This window comes from Postia placenta (genome assembly GCF_002117355.1).
Source record: "Postia placenta MAD-698-R-SB12 unplaced genomic scaffold POSPLAscaffold_15, whole genome shotgun sequence".
Classification (NCBI taxonomy): domain Eukaryota; kingdom Fungi; phylum Basidiomycota; class Agaricomycetes; order Polyporales; family Adustoporiaceae; genus Rhodonia; species Rhodonia placenta.
The window spans coordinates 1,133,628-1,149,749 of NW_020169846.1; the positions used below are offsets into that span (position 1 = coordinate 1,133,628).

At 56.0% G+C, this 16,122-nt stretch overlaps 6 protein-coding genes across 6 annotated transcripts; 3 read left to right on the forward strand and 3 right to left on the reverse strand.

Moving 5' to 3' along the window:
* Positions 1-310: 310 nt before the first annotated feature.
* On the forward strand, positions 311-812 carry POSPLADRAFT_1060907 (hypothetical protein; the record flags this gene model as incomplete). Its single annotated transcript, XM_024481315.1, has 4 exons — positions 311-358; positions 417-451; positions 505-525; positions 584-812. 4 exons carry the CDS (start codon positions 311-313, stop codon positions 810-812), a joined length of 333 nt encoding a protein of 110 aa, XP_024335217.1.
* A 2,832-nt stretch (positions 813-3,644) lies between these two features.
* Positions 3,645-6,736, forward strand: POSPLADRAFT_1067615 (hypothetical protein). The gene is made up of 21 exons (XM_024482204.1): positions 3,645-3,925; positions 3,978-4,070; positions 4,126-4,186; positions 4,247-4,262; positions 4,315-4,339; positions 4,391-4,463; positions 4,529-4,569; positions 4,617-4,669; positions 4,722-4,762; positions 4,814-4,936; positions 4,994-5,054; positions 5,116-5,155; positions 5,214-5,328; positions 5,382-5,405; positions 5,455-5,520; positions 5,573-5,679; positions 5,736-5,770; positions 5,881-5,914; positions 5,966-6,096; positions 6,155-6,258; positions 6,324-6,736. The coding sequence occupies exons 1-21, from the start codon at positions 3,649-3,651 to the stop codon at positions 6,526-6,528; spliced, it is 1,725 nt and encodes a 574-aa protein (XP_024335218.1). The 5' UTR covers positions 3,645-3,648; the 3' UTR covers positions 6,529-6,736.
* Positions 6,737-7,128: 392 nt separating this feature from the next.
* Positions 7,129-8,394, forward strand: POSPLADRAFT_1076046 (hypothetical protein). Its single transcript, XM_024482879.1, has 3 exons — positions 7,129-7,179; positions 7,239-7,394; positions 7,451-8,394. Exons 1-3 carry the CDS (start codon positions 7,148-7,150, stop codon positions 8,223-8,225), a joined length of 963 nt encoding a protein of 320 aa, XP_024335219.1. The 5' UTR covers positions 7,129-7,147; the 3' UTR covers positions 8,226-8,394.
* Positions 8,395-8,574: 180 nt separating this feature from the next.
* On the reverse strand, positions 8,575-9,690 carry POSPLADRAFT_1153799 (hypothetical protein; the record flags this gene model as incomplete). The annotated part of the gene is made up of 5 exons (XM_024486777.1): positions 8,575-8,924; positions 8,977-9,097; positions 9,162-9,282; positions 9,337-9,556; positions 9,639-9,690. The coding sequence occupies 5 exons, from the start codon at positions 9,688-9,690 to the stop codon at positions 8,575-8,577; spliced, it is 864 nt and encodes a 287-aa protein (XP_024335220.1).
* Positions 9,691-10,985: 1,295 nt separating this feature from the next.
* Positions 10,986-12,117, reverse strand: POSPLADRAFT_1060911 (hypothetical protein; the record flags this gene model as incomplete). The annotated part of the gene is made up of 5 exons (XM_024481316.1): positions 10,986-11,338; positions 11,398-11,518; positions 11,573-11,693; positions 11,749-11,968; positions 12,039-12,117. The coding sequence occupies 5 exons, from the start codon at positions 12,115-12,117 to the stop codon at positions 10,986-10,988; spliced, it is 894 nt and encodes a 297-aa protein (XP_024335221.1).
* Positions 12,118-13,130: 1,013 nt separating this feature from the next.
* Positions 13,131-16,095, reverse strand: POSPLADRAFT_1154155 (hypothetical protein; the record flags this gene model as incomplete). The annotated part of the gene is made up of 6 exons (XM_024486816.1): positions 13,131-13,184; positions 13,210-13,241; positions 13,689-14,226; positions 14,299-14,454; positions 14,576-15,292; positions 15,814-16,095. Coding segments are annotated over 6 exons (1,779 nt in total), but the record flags the coding sequence as incomplete, so codon positions are not given.
* Positions 16,096-16,122: the final 27 nt, after the last annotated feature.

A 16,122-nucleotide genomic window follows, 5' to 3' on the forward strand; every position in this document is an offset into this window, starting at 1 on the left:
ATATCACCGGGAGCCACTAATAACATTGATTAGTTGCGATTCAAATGAAGCTCAGCGAATATGGAAAAGACCATCGGAGTCAGACTTCTGCGCCTCGTATTTCGTACTCCGATAGGATATTGAAGGACCGATGACTCCAAAGCATCGATCGTGACTTTAGAGATACGTAAACTCACGCGTGCAAGACGGTGTTACAGGTGGCAAGCCTACAAATACACACCTCAGTAAGCTAGTTTGTGCTGTACATTCTATGGAGGTGAATCGTAATCGCTGCATTGACCTCAGATTAGCGTGGGCCACTAATTTACTCATGTCCTTCCTGGTCGGTCCCGTGTCGGGCGCCCTTGCAGCAGGCGGAGTGCGTTTCAACCATATTCAACGCATTCACAGCTGCATTGACTTACTGGTGTGTGCAGGTGTACTATGGATTCTCAACCTTGATACAGACTCGGTGAGCCAGAGCATGATGTTCAATATATGTTGAGTTCATTATTGTTACCACAGAACAGAGCAACACCGGTCTGAGTGAGTTTCGTCCATTTCGGAGTGTAACATGTGCTCACTCACCACATGATTCATGTAGCCTTCACAAATTGTCTCAACGATTGCTTGACGCTCCGTCGAATATACCAGCGCCGGCCTCCGCTGCGCAGAGGATTGTCCGACACCCATTTGCGTCCTTGTTGAAAAACCAGTGGAACACACAGCTAGAGACATTGTTCCAGGGTGCCGAAGGATGGGGACGGCGCGTCTCTGACTGGACCAGAGACAAACTCTATGGTGGAGGCGCACCATCGACCAGAGCCAATTAGGGCAATGCCTAGATGGATTGTCGTCGATGCAAGGTCTGCCTTCCAACTCATTGCACATTATCGTTCCGTAGGAGGGCCGCCAATGTACTCCTTGAAGTTCATTACCTTCCCGTGTTCCTGCTTGTTCCCGTATTGTCTGCGTACGTAAATCGGACCTCATGTTGCGCACGTAATAACCATCGCAGGCCCGGCGTTTGGTTGGCGCAAGCAACTCCATACTTGTGTGAGTGTCTATATATATATCGACTGCTTTATAACATGATTCACGGAGATGTAGAGAAGGCCCATATTGTTTCTTCTGGAATCTGCATGAGATATCCCGAAAGTAAAATGATGTGGACGAATATGTCTCGGAAACTTTCGGTGAGCTGGGGACGGAATATGATCCAGGGTCTGGTCTACCTGGCTATGTGTGGCTCGCCTAGAGGTCACGTTCACTTTGTGCTTGGCAAATCCACCGCAGAACGCACGACAGGCCGATCTATTGGGCGCGCCAGTTTGGAGGCCCAACCAGCCTCGATCTCATTTCTACACCCATGGCCATGGTGCCGCAAACAGCACAAATTCATACAATGATGCGATGCTCCGCTGCGCGTAAGGCAACCTCGCGAGCCTTCACAAATGAAATGTACATGCTTCGTGACTTCTATGGAACTCACGGTGTTTGCTTCAGCGAAACGCAGCGCATACCCGTCTGTTTCAGTAACTCGCTCTGCGCCTCGTAAGTTCATTCCCGTTTCGCCCCGCATGCCACATACTCCGCGGGTCGGGAGCCAAGAATCCCTGCATGGATGCCCGGCTCTCCTGATCTCTTTGCCGTTCAATTACCGCCCGTGGTGAGTAGCGCGAGGCACATCGAGGATCAGTTTCCAACGGCGACTTGGGTGTTCGATCAACGTCCTCGAGTCTGGCATCAGATCTGATCTTAGTGGTGCATCATTTTAACCAATAATGGCGACGGCAATGGTAAGCAGATCAGCCTCGTGGACTTGACCAAGCCCTGTATGGGGCTTAATCGCTTCGGTCTCAAATGCATAAGTACCTCAGATCCTTCGTCCTTGAATATTTTTGACATGCTGACAGAGGTATTTGATAGATTACGCCATCGATTGAGTTGCATATCAAGTTGTGTTTCAACAAGAAGCCCCGAATTGCAAGGGTGCAGAACAGCTTATGGAAGCACGCGGACTCGGTGTTGTCTGCCCGCTTCATTGCCTCCGTACGCTCCACGCTGTCTCTAGAAGATGCCATAATTTCGACCGTTGCTAATATTCTTACATAGGAAGCTCGTTTAAATATTTTCGGGGACCCCGCTTGAGGGCTCGCGTAGCGATATAGAATTACAGTGGTGTCTCAACACCATCCCGGAACATCACTACGGCAACGTGCGCTGTGCCTAGTCCCGTGTAGGCGCAGAGCGGTGTTCTGCCATCATTCAGAGTATGGTTACGCAGCACTGATGGTAGCTTTTGCACCTCCCTCCCCGAAGACTTCTGCAAAAGGAGACAGAGGTCCTCGTTATCGCCAACGCTACCCCGAGCGTTCCGCGTCCTGCCTCGATGGATACCATGTGTCTGGTGCTTGACTCAGGCTGTGCGTTCTTTTTTCCATGAACCCCGTCGTACTTGCCATTATGAACTTAATTGCAACCAATAGATGTGAAGCAATCTTTTGGCATCGGACGCAGTACAGCACCCAATACGTTCTCCCTGACGTACCGGAAGACACGGGGAAGCATGTTCCACGCACCAAAACATCAGTCAACTTCTCGTGGAGCTACTCCTCGATCAATGCGAGTCATTAATACGACGATCGATATTGATTGTGTCTTACGCTCGAACGGTCGCGAGTTTTGGTGCTGGTACATTCATATTCAAACTTGGCGGATCGGGTGCCCGTTGACCAGAACAGTAACGCTTCGTCATCGTCTGCTGGGCTATTCGGTAGGCGCTCCAGAATGCGAGGTTAGGCGGGTTTTCCTGACGGACCCTGTTCCGCAGAGGTGGCTACAATGGTCACCCGTGTTTGAAACGAGATGGTAGCCTCACGCATTTGGGACAGACCTCATGTAATAACCGGATGGAGCCATTCGAGACTGCTGCCCCGACCATCGATACGATGCGCCTCGCCCACCTCCCATCGGCGAGGTCGTCACGAACATACATGACACAGTGCGCGCTCCGATCACGTATATACATGTAAGACAAAAACATGAATCATGTGATTAGGCATGATGCTGACCGTGTCCGACGACAGGCGGGCGCGCATTCTACCGACCATGTTCTCGAAGGCTCGGCTCAGCGAGGTTGGGGGCGGGATCGGCTCCAGGTCGCTGTAATCAGGAATCCAAACGCCTTGATTTGACGAGCGCCTCGCCTATGTTGCCTTGGTGTGGTCAAGGAAATTCGTCTCGGCAAGATGGTGCCGCCCTCGTCGTGCATCGGACTCCGAACTCACTGGGTTTGTTACAGACATAATATTCGATTCTACACATGTTCAGTCCCTTCGCAAGGCGCTTGGAAGTAATGATGAACTCTCATCATTCCTTTAGGGGAGAACTTGCCGCCTGCCGAAATTTCTGAATTGGTCTTCGAGTCCTTTCTGCTAGGCAGATCTATCGTTCTTTAGATTGTGAAATTGGCTTACGTCCTGTTCCGCATGGAAACTCACCTACCTTCGCCACAGGCCCTGCACCGATCGGTCGGCCGCCGCCCACAAGTCCGTCAGCTGTAGTATCGTATAAATATCCGAGTGAGAGTACTCCGTCTCTCGTCTTCCGACCCGTCTACGCCTTAGCTTACACTCGTAGCAGTGCTCAGTCTGCATACCTCCCGCGATGCAGCTCTTGCATCTGGCCCCTGTTGTCTTCAATCTTGCTGCTGCTCTTGCTGGGGGAGACCTTGGGACATCCCCTCACGCCGCCGCGAGACAAGATGCGTCGGACGTGTCTTCAGCAGCCGCACCGGGAGCCAGTCCTTTCCGTTTTGACCTCAACACCGGAATGTATATGCAGACACAGATGTCTAATGAGCCCGCGCCCGAGCTCGAGTACACGACCGAGAATGGGGCGCCATACATCAATCCGTATGACGCTTGGAAAATTGGATCGAATGGTAAGCGAGCCGTCTGGTGTAGATGCAACTACCCACGCGGATGTCTGTGCAGGGCCACTGCTTCTGGAGGACTATCATCTGACCGAGCTCCTCGGCTCCTTCGACCGTGAGCGGATCCCTGAGCGGGTTGTTCACGCCAAAGGTGGTAAGCACTCTCGACCAACCAACCTTGCAGACTTGCTCTGACTCCCTTGCCGAAGCTGGTGCGCATGGCTACTTTGTAGTGACGAATTCGTCATTCTGCAGGCAGTACACCATGATGTATACTTTGCTCATCTTATGTGTCTGCTGCCAGGCTAATTGATCGTGCGTGTTGTATAGGGACATGCTCAGTGAGGTCGGCCACTCCGTTCATGAACTGTTAAATTCGCGTACTTACATACGAAAAGGATGATCTTATCACTCCCGTCACAGGTATGATACTAGCACTCACGAAAAATGACGCCGACTAAAGCCGTCTTGTAGTTCGCATCAGCACAGTCAGCGGCGAAACGGGAGCCTCGGATGAACTCCGCGACCCACGCGGTTTCGCAGTCAAGTCAGCCTTTCATTCCTCGTTCTCTCATAATAACCATTGACTCATCGCGTGGGGCGACTTCTCAGATTCCGCACTCGCAAAGGTATCTTAGATATTGTAATGAACAGTAAGTTAGTGCATCACACCAGAGCATTGACTGATTACCTGTTCCAGACACGCCAGTCTTTTTCATCCGCGACCCCTCGAAGTTCCCATACTTCATTCATGTATGTCAACTGTCATCCCATCGCCCTATCATGCAGCTGATGCCGGCCATAGACACAGAAGAGGAATCCACAGACCAATCTGCGAGACAAGGAGTGAGTCCCCTACCTCTTCTTCGTGCGCTCTTTCTGATTATGCACACTCAGCCTGTTCTGGGACTTCCTGAGCTCCAATCCCGAGTCTATGTACCAAGTCATGGTCCTCTTCTCTGACAGAGGAACGCCATATGGTATGAGACATATGCACGCATGGACCGGACACTCGTACCGGTAAATATCTACTATCCATGAACTATGTGCTGTGTTTTTTTCTGACTATCCCATCAGCTGGATTCAGTCGGATGGCACTTGGCACTATGTCAAGCTGTATTTTGAGACGATGCAAGGAGTATGTACATCTAGTTCCCGGCGACGGTACTTCCTTTGACGGGCCTTGTCTGCTACCAAAGGTCCGGAACTTTACCAACGCCGAAGCAACTCTAATCCAGGGTGAGGGTTCGATCTTGTCTTGTATACTCGCTCAAGCTGTATTGAAATATTTGGATAGGCGAGAATCCCGACTTTGCGACACAGGATCTGTTTGACGCCATCGCCAATGAGACCTACCCGGGTTGGACAGTGTACGCTCGGGTCATGTCTCCTGAACAGGCTGAGAACTACACGTACGCAGCATTCTTCTCCGCTGATGGAATGGCTAACATGAAGCGTGCTCTAGCTACAACGTGCTAGACCTGACGAAGTATGATTGCTCGCCGATTTAACGGTAACGTCTCTGACTAGAAATACAGGGACTGGGATGACACCGTTCCCTATGTCGAGATTGGCAAGATGTATTTGACGCAGAACCCGACGAAGTGCGTTATCCCTTCGTAATGTTTTCGATGGGCTACTGACGTTTTTATCTAGTTACTTTGCGGAGGTCGAGCAAGCTGCGTTCTCTCCTTCCCATATCGTCGATGGTTGGGCACCGTCTGCGGATCCCATGTTGCAGGGACGTATGTTTGCCTACTCAGGTGAGATCTACGAAGAATCGAGTAATTGAACGCATCGTGATCGAGCTGGTGTACAGACACGCAGCGATACCGTCTCGGGATCAACCACATGGTATGTTTCGAAAAGTTGATTGTCAGTTGTCGCTTGATGTCTGATTTTATTCTCAGCAAATTCCGGTAAAATCAAGTTTTAGAGCCGCTTTATAAGCCCCTGACCATTGACCCATTCAGGTCAATGCGCCTATTACCCCCGTCGGTATGTTTGCAGATTGACTACCTCAGATTCCACGATCTCATCTCTGCCTAGCCAATTTTGAGCGTGCCGGCAAAATGAACATCAATGGAAACCAGGGAACCAGACCTAATTATATGTCGACTCTGAGCCGTCTCGGCCTCTATAACCGTACCTACACCCTGGACTCCCACCAGCAGTGGACGGTGAGAGCAATCACCGAGCGTACTTGCCCTTGGCACTGAACATTCGATCATATCGTAGGGAGGCGCCGTGCAATCGCTCTCAGCAGTTACCGAGATCGACTTTGCATGGCCGCGGATCTTCTGGAACGGGCTCTCTGAACAGGATCAGCAGAATTTGATCAGGCATGTGTATTCCTGTACAGAGCATTGCCAAGGTGCTTTTTCTGACTCACTTTTGACCCATTCAGCAACGTTATCGGCCACCTTGGCGAGGTGATCGACCAGGGTATTAGGGATCGTCAGGTCGCCTTGTTTGCGCACGTCAACTACACCCTTGGAAAGGCCATTGCAGACGGTGTCGGTGTTACTGAGATTGCCAATCTCAGCTTCCCTTACGGCGAGACGTGGTACAATCACACTATTTACAGCGACGAGAGCACGCTGTTTTACTAATCCTGAACATCTGCGCGGTTACCATATGTTTTCTCTCCCGCTACGTGTATTCCAGAAGGTAACCACGAGGTTGTGGGACTTGGACATCTATTCTCTTACGTGACTACGATGATGCCTCCCCACCCACTCGTGTAGCTGCACTGTCGGCCAGATTTGTTATACTTGCCTTTTCCTCTGCGACGAATTGATCAATGCCCGCTCAACTGCACCCGCCCCGAGACTGCCTCGTTCTTCAGGCTTCACGAATTATTCTCGAAGCACGAGTCACAACAATGCAAGCACAGTTCCAGCTTGAGATTATGGCGGTGCCTCATTGCCATATGGGCAACTGAGAACAGCCGGCTCGAGGTAAAGTCGTGGATCATAGCCAATCCAAGTCAGTCTAGATAGAAACCCGATGAAAGTCTCGATCTAATGGTCAATAGAGAGGCTTTCAATGGGGATAAGAAGATCTGTTATCTCGACTAATCAATCTCGTAATAATGAATCTAAGCGACATCGATCAAAGCATAACACGAGACGAGGGCAAGTCTACTAAATCAAGCTCTCAGGCGAACCGTGCCCTGCGCACAGTTCTCTCTCTTTCCCCGCCCACCATCTCCGCATCTACTCGGCGAGCATGTTCTTCTACTTTACTTTCAAGGTCATTAGGTATGCCAGTGCTGGTTGCGAGAGTCTCAGCGGGTACTGAAAAGTATACTGGCCACTAGCGCGACGGCTGCGTTCTTGTACCCTGGATATGCTTCGTACAAGACGCTTTCGCAGCGGCCAGCATCTGAAGAGGAGCTCGAACGCTGGCTGATGTACTGGAGCGTGCTCGGGTGCATTGTATCTGTCGAATATGTCGCCGAGTGGCTAGTTTCATGGCGAGTACGCAAGCACCCATTTAGTCTCCGATATTAACCTTTTCATGGACATGCAGGCTGCCGTTCTACTATCCAGTCAAGACCATTTTCCTCCTCTACCTTGCACTGCCACAGACAGCCGGAGCAGCATACCTTTACCACACACACCTACAGCCCTTCTTTGCTGCGCACGAGTCCCAGATCGACTCTACGCTCGCACAGCTCAAGGGGTACATCTACTCCTCCCTCCAACGGTTCCTGCGTGCAGCCTGGGACCACGTCACCACCACCCTTCGGCAGATGAACGTCCCCGCCGGGGCCGACGCACCGCTTGCCAATCAGGCTTCCGCAAACACCGGCGCCCAGCCCTCGCTCGGCGATCCCGTCTCCGGGCCCGCGCAGCTCGTGCAGGGCCTCTGGGGCAACTACGGCCCCACTCTCCTCGCCTCGGGCGCTGCACTGCTGCGCCAGGCGCAAGTCTCCGCGACGCAGGCCGCGACGGCCAACGCGCGCGCAGCACGCGCGACACTCTCGGAGGACCAGCCGTCCGTGCAGCCGTACGACCTCTCCGACTCCAGCCCTCCCTCGCCTGCGGGCCCCTCGAGCGTCCCGCTGCCGCGCCCGAGCAACGACTCGCGGCACTCGTCGTTTTCGTCGTCCGGCTCGTTGCGGCAGCGCGCGGAGAGTGGCGGGAAGGCAGCCTTTGAGGAGGTGGAGGTGCCGAGCGACATGGAGGGCGACGGCGTGGGCCACGCCGTGCCTGAGAAGCCCGCGCAGGCCCGAAGGACGAGCTGGTTCGGCTGGGGCTCTGGCAACCCCGGAACGGGGTATGAGAGGGTCAAGACTGATTAGAGAACTTGTCTGAACGTTAGGCAAGTACTTGATGAGGCGTTTCAATGAATCGCTTGGAAGTGACTGTAACTATCGTCGAGGGCGGGGGCTCAATTGTGCTTTACAGGTTTCACGTGTACTGTATTTATCCACACCTGTATATCAGCAATCATAACAATCAAAGTTGTTCATGCTACATTCTACGTGATGGATATTGCATTCGAAGGCGGGACGCGTGTATCCACAGTTCCAATTCTTGTGGCAGGACACCCATTAGCTTTATGCAGTGAGTACGATACATCAGGTGCAACAACAGCTCAAGCAACCTCCACGTTCATCCCGATCCGCAAAACGTCTCGTCACCGTCTTGTTATGCACCGACGATCGCATACGAGCTAAAGGGGAACTTGAAGATTGTCAGGCCGCTCAGCATCGTCGAGTCGTTCGTCGTCTCCGTCTCGTTCCGCACGACGCCCGCAAACACCGTCCCGCGCAGGTAATCGGGCACCGTCGTGACGCCGTGCTCGTCGATGCTCGTGAACGTCGTGTTCATGTCGTGGTACCACGCCATGTACGTTGGCGTCGTGATGTTCCCTTGCCCGGCGTAGGACACGGTGATGTTCGACCCCATAGGGGGTGCGCTGTTAGACACGTTGAGCGCAGGGAAGCTGTCGACGGGCAGCGCCGGGTTGCTCTCTGGGCAAGACTCGATGAAGCCAACTGCGCCATCTCGGTGAGTACGGGCCGGCGAAGAGCACAGCGGCCAACGAACCTGCCAGAGACCATGCGCCGCTGAAATAGAGCGGTGTCTCGAAGTCACCGTCCCACGGTTCCTGCTTCATCACCGCAGAGTTGACCCAGCCAGCTTGGCGCGCTTCAATATGCGATATCGACTGAGTAAGACGTTGCCACAGATGAGCATGTGCACTTTTGTTCAAGCCCCGGAAAAAGACTCACCACTGACGCAGCGAGCACGTCTTTGTCGTCCACGAACCTCGATGCACCCATGTACGCCGCCGCACCGACGTGTTCAAGCGTCTGCGACAGGGAGACCCACGATTGCAAGTCCGTGTACGGGCTGTGGGAGTGACGGTCAGACGTATCACGAGCTGCAAATAAGCTTGACACTGACTAGGTATAATTGCACACCACCGGCGCGTCGCATCCCAGCTGTTCGGTCAGGAAGGTGACGTGGGCGACCTCGTGGTCCCTGATTTGCACGAAGCGGCCGCGGACCCATGCCTCGTAGCCGGCGTCCGCAAAGGCCTGCGCGTCGTACTTCTCGAGGCCCTGGTTGTAGAAGGCGAGTTCAATGTGCTCAAGGTTCAGCGCATATTGCATGATACTCGTGTCTACAGCGTGCGCGATCAGCACGTCGATCGCAACGACATCTGGAGCTTGCCCAACGCGTACCGGTCACAGGCGCAGGCGCACCACGCACGCTCAGTGCAGAGAAGAGAGCGACAACGGCAGCAGTACCGAACATTTTGGTCGCGCAAGTGAACATCATAAGACGGCAGGTCGATGAAGACCGCAGGGCCCTTCATCTCGGTTTTATACTCAACATCGCCTGATTCGCCGCTGTTCGCCACCGATGTCTGTGCACCCTAGAGCGCCAGAGAAGCTTCTGAATCATTACGCCGAGCTTGGTAAGTCTCATGTGGCACGAGGACAAAGCTTGCAGCAGCGGACGCGATGACACGCGTTTTGGAGTGGGAGAAACCATTGGGCGGAATAGGAGGACGAAGGGGGCAGTCGCTGTGTACGGCGGCCGAAATTCGAGCGTCAGCGGCTTGTTCAACCTGCACAGGCAGCGTTGGCGGCCTGGTTCTGCGCGTCATGACTTCGCGTTCGTGCGGCATCTCCGAATCGAACGCGATGGTGCTTATCTGATAATACCGGTCCCCGTTCGCGCATATCTGATAACCGGGTCCTTTAGATTTCCACTGATTAGATCTCAGCCTGAACAGTCAACTTGCTTGCCATCGGCTGTCCCCTACCCACTCTCCCAGCTGCGACGTGCTCCGTTCAACATCGTCGGTGGGCTCGGTCAATACAAGCTTGGCCGCAAGAGGTTTCTCCCTTGAGCACAGCTCCACAAATCTTTTTTTATTCGGGGCCCATTCTGGATCAACTCGAAAGAAGTGACCCTGATAGAACCTATGGACGCCGTCTTGAACGGGGGAATACTACACACCCCTGGTGCCAAGACGGCTGAGCGGGCACCTTGTGCATACAGTGGCCTTCTCGTAGGACAAGCCTTCGGCTTCTTCTTCCGCGCAACGTACACACATGACTAGCTTACACTCGAGGCCATCACGAAGGGTGCCCTACACAGAACGTTAAAGATGCACCTTTTCTCAGGGCTTCAACCACGCAAAGCATCCAACACAGGTGTTCACGAGGCCCGCTAACAGGGTGATCGAAATGAAGAAATCCTAGGCGTCGTGTTTAATTCTGCGTGATCGAGCAGTGTTACTGTGACATTGGTCGCGTTTGGACAACGCGTATAGATACTCATAGGCTTGGCGCGTAACTTTAACTATTGGTATAATGTGATTGGATCCGCGAACCTTGATGCCAAATGAACACAGCACCAAGGTCATTTTTGAAATGACAAATATCCGTCGCCGCAATGCCCGTCTGCTGTGGCCTCGTGCTCACGATGATGCTAGCAGAATGCTTCGAATGAATAATAACGGATACAGTAGAGACAGTCAGATCATAGGGCCATCCCAGGAAGTACATCAGGAACCCTTGAAACACCAGAACCGTGGCACCTCACGCGTTGTCCACCTCCGCTGCCATCGAGTCGAAGGGGAACTGCACGATCGTCAGCCCCGTGACCATGTCGCTGTCCGCCAGAGGCATCGTGTCGCTCGAGACCACACCGGCGTACACCGTGCCCTGCAGGCCAGTGGGGACGACCGTGTTCTTGTTCCCGTCAATGGTCGTAAACACGACATCGAGCCCGCTGAACCACGCGACAAACGTAGGCGATGCGTTGTTCGGGTTGTCAAAGGTGAGCGAGATTGTCGCGCCCGGCCATGGTGACGCCGCGGGGAGCTTGAACGCGGGGAGCGTTATCACCGGGAGCGCCGGATTTGATGATGGGCACGACGTGATGAACGGCGCTATTAGAGGTGTTGTCAGGACTCCAGTCTGGTGTGGAAAGATTTCGTGGAGGGCTCACAAGCCAGCGAGTAAACCGCACTCAAGCCCAGAGGAGTCTCGAAGGGACCGTCCCAAGGCTGCTCCTTGAGCACAGCCGAGGACATCCACCCCACTTGACGTTGTTCAACGGCTAGAATGGACTGCAAATGCCATCGTCAGCCGCCGTTCATCGAGCTTAAATCAAATATACTCACTGCGGCCGCCGTGAGAGTGTCCTTGTCGCTGATGTACTTCGACGCGCCGAGGTATGCTGCAGCACCAACCCCTTCAATCCCCATCGCCAGCTGGACGAAAGACTCCGGGTCATTGTAGGGGCTGGCATCGCAGACATCAGGATAACTGGACGCCACGATGCTATGCTCAGACTCACAAGGTGTAGTTGCATGCCTGCGGTGCAGCCGAGCCGAGGGCGGTCTGGAGGAACTTGACATGGGTCTTCTCGTGGTCCATGATTTGCTCGAAGCGTGCCCGGACCCAAGGGGCGAAGCCGGCGTCGGTGAATGCTTTGGCATCGTACTTGTCCAGAGCTCCGGTATAGAAGGCGTTCTCGAGGTACTCCAGCGTCAGCGCGTACTGAAGGATCTGTGTGTCTATGTACGCATGTGAGGTTATGTTCTTGGCCAAGAGGCAATAAGAAAAGTGGGTATGATGGCGACGTACCAGAAGGAGTTGGCGGTGCAGGAGCAGCGAGGACAACTGACGCACTGGCGAGGGCGAGGAGGAGCAGCTTGGGGAACATGGTGACCTTGCTGGGTGGGGGAAGGGGTGCCGAGGGGGGGGGGAGTTGGAAGAGAAGGACTGAAGGAGTGTGCGAGTAGTTCCTGGTGGGGAGCTGAGGATTGTAGGGCTACACGAGACGCATTATATAGGTCCTCGCGAGGAGGCTGGTATGAGGCTGGAGGCATGTCAGCCCGCGGCTGGCGCTGAGCAAGACAGAGCTGACACTGTGGTGCGGCGGCTGGCAATGGTGAGTAAGACGAGGCTGACAATGGAGTATAGCGGCTGGCAACGTCCGTTGGTTGGCGGCCCAAAGTACGTCGCTGTCAGCCACCAAGCCAGATCAGGAAGGTGGACATCCAAGCGCGAACACGTCGCCACTTTCGATAAGCATCAAGGTAACTGGGCGGTCGACATATTGAAGCATCGTTGAGTAAAAACCCGTGTAAATGAATATAATGGCTCCAGGATGATTCTGGGAGTGGCCTACACATCACGAACCTATCGGGAACCTCGAATCTCGATCGGGTTGTTTATCGATCGTTATAGTACGGACGGACTGGCGGCTGGTAGACAACACAGCGTACTTTGCGCTGGTAGGTAGAGACAAAGGAAGACAGAGCTTTGAGTGATTGATGCGCAAGAGAGGGGGCGCACAATGGTCGGTGTTAGTGACAGTATCATATGTGCCACAAGGCAAATCAGGTACTAGCATGCAGTGTATCAGCCAGGGATTCATCTGTGCAGCATGATTGGTTTAATAAGTATTGTACTCACCGGGACGTAAGCTCACAATATGTATACCTGGAACGTGTGAAGTCGCATGGATCAAAAGCCTCCATGTCGTCCAACTTGGGCCATCAGCTGCGGCAATGATCATAGTCGACGAGGCCGCTTTCCGCTTTCTCTAGCAGCATACCACTAGGCAACATCCCAGTAAAGGCACAAGTCAGATCCGAAGGAAGCAGAGAAAATGGAAAGACGTACTACACACCTTGAATTTCTGCAGAACCAACGGACTTGAGCCAATCAACATCATACAGACTTTGTCATGCTCTTCATATCGATCGCACTGATGGGGCATGTATCCTTTGAAGGATGAAGCATCACTTACAATCTTTTCGGACACTTGTACCATACATTGAGCTGCAAAGATGGAGGGGAAGGGGAGGCACACTGGCAGGACTCTAGTGAGTTCCATATCAAGTCAGACTCTCAGAGGGCCAAATTGGTTAGCGGGCACTCTGACAGTCGCCTCCAAAGCACGGTGGTGGTGATACACATCAACGAGCACGACACGCAACCCACAAATACACTACATCGGTACAGATACAAGCCCGCAAGGCCGCCGCGGCGTAGATGCCCGCAAATACGCGCTAGCGGAGCCCGCAGGCTGCAGTCCAGTCCACTATGCTATATATGCGGCACCCGCAGGGCGTCCGCTCCGGAGACGAGATGGAGAGTACAGTGCTAGAGCTACAGAGAGGGGGGGGACGTGCCGTTCTTCGAGTATTCCATTTCCATTTCCTTGTCCACATGCTAGAATCGTCCCAATCACTCGGCGCACGGGATCGTCCTAATCGCTCGGCGCACGGGAAGAAGGAGACGCCACAAACGCGAGCGGGAGCGACAGGGGCGACAAATGGCCGCTCAGGCTGCCGCGCCGGCGCCGGGGGCTCGGCGTGCTGGACGGTGACGGCGGGAGCGCCACGGCGTGGGGCGTGGTACTCCTCCTCCCAGGCGTAGCGCTCCTCCTTCCAGGCGTGGCGCTCCGCCTCCCCGGCGGGTCGGGATAGACCACGCCAGGGGGTATTGGCGCGACCTCGTAAGTGGGCCCCTTCGCGCCTGCCAGTGGTTTAGGCGAGGCGAACTGCATTGCAGGGTCGTCTGGGAAGTCATCGGCGCTCATGGGCACGAAGCCGGCGGGCAGCTGCTGCTCACTGGCATCTGAGACGCCGACGGCGCTGGGCGTGGTGAGGTAGAACTCGGGCAACGGGGGCAGAGGCCGCGGGTCAGAGAAATCTGCATCGTCAGCGGGCGGCGGCAGGGTCTGCTGGTGCATCTCTGGACTCAATAGATGCGGCTGGTTGGCGGCGGCGACCGTCGAGGTCCGGGAAACCGTGGCAGTGGTCTATGTCGCATTGCGGGCAGACGGGTGAGCATGCATGACAGTGTACCGAGACCAGATGGAACTTGAACTCACTGGCGACTCCACCATGATGTCGGGGACACCGCCGCTGCTTCCGGACTGGCGCGTCCGGAAGCGCTTCTTGAACAAGCGTTCTAGCGGTGTCCCAGCACCCGATCTACGCTGGCGTTCCAAAGACGACTCCCGCTCGCGTCTGACAGGCTCTGACACCTGTATTGGCGGGTCGTCCATGGGCCGCGGCCCCCGGGGCGACATCGACTGCCGCTTTGGATGCATGCAGAACACCGACGTCAGAATAACGCAACACTCAGAGGTCTTCGGTGGGACGTACGTCCTCCCTCGCAGCCCTCTCTCTCTCGCGCACGCGCGACCTCTCGCTCCTCGACTGCGGCCGCACCGCGCCGATCATCTGCCGCAGGCCCGCGAGCGCGTCCCTGCCGCCGCCTCCGCCTCCGCCTCCGCTCGCGGCCGATCTGGCGTTGCGCGCGCTGACGAGGTCGTACTGCGAGATATTGGTCGACGTCCTGGACTGCGGGGAGAAAGGGGCGTTAGGAATCGCGCGCTGCATCTGGGCGGGCGCCGCGTCGTGCGCGTACGCAAAGTCACGCGAGCGGACCCCGGGATCGTCGCGCGAGCGAACCCCAAGGTCGTCGCGCGAGCGAACCCCAAGGTCGTCGCGTGAGCGAACCCCAGGATCGTCACGCGCGGCGCCAGGGCTGGGCGAACGCGGGGCGACGGGCCGCGCGAGCTCGTGCGGCGGCGGCAGGGCCATGATGTGGTCGCTGCTCATATAGGGGATGTAGTTGTCCGGCGGGACGTCCACCGGGGGGTGCGAGGGCGACGGCACGGGGTTGTGTACGGGGACGGGGACGATGGGCCCCTCGTTGCGCACGCGTGAGCGGCTGCGGCCGGGGTCTTGTATGGGGATGGGCTCGGGCGTGGCAGCGGGGGGCCGCGAGGGGGGGCGGATGGGAGAGGGTGCGGCTATGGGGCTGCCGTCCGACATTGACACTGACACGGTGGTGTTCGTCGCGCGGGGCGGGCTACGCTGCGTGGCTCTGCTGTCCGAGAGTCTGGGGGAGACATTCACGTTAGGGCCGTCATGGAGCGACGTACTACGCACCGAGAGGGCGGCCTCCACGTCGGCTGCGGAGAGCGCGGGATGGGGACGATCTCTTCCGGCTGGCTGCCACTGCCATTGTCGTCGTCGTCGTCATTGTCATTGTCATTGTCATTGTCGTGCATCTCGTACTCCCCAGAATACTCCTCCGCCACCACCGGGGTACGGCGATACTGATACTGCCTCTGGCGCGGGCGCTCGCGCCCGGCCCTGGCCTCGTAGTAGCCCACGTCCCGCCCCCGCGCCAGCCCCTCCTGGAAGCCCTGCTGCCGGCCCTCCTCCCGCGCGCGCGCAACGAGCCGCTCCTCCTTGTACCGCCGCGCGAGCGTCCGCGCGCGCGCCGCCTCCGCCTCTGCGTCCGCCCGGTCCGCCTCGAGGCGGTCGACCACATCCTGCGCGCGGAAGATCTCGCGCTGCGCCTCGTCGAGGCGCAGCTTGTACAGGCGCACCTCCTCGGCCGCGCGCGCGGCGTCCGCCTGGGCGTGCAGCGCCGTCTCGCGGGCCGCGCGGAACTGGTGCAGCACGTCCGCGATGCGGGCCTCCGCGTCGTCCGCGCGGCGCGTCTCGTGCGCGAGCCGCTCGGAGGTGAGGGCGAGCATGGTGCGGACGTGGGCGACGTCGCGCTCGTCGCGCGTGAGGAGGCGGGAGAGGAGCTTCGACCTGCCCCACGCGGACTCGCGGTCGCGGTCGCGGTCGTGCTGTGCGTCTTTGCGGGCCCTGCGGGGGGCGGGGGCGGCGAGGAGTGCGTGGGAGCGCGG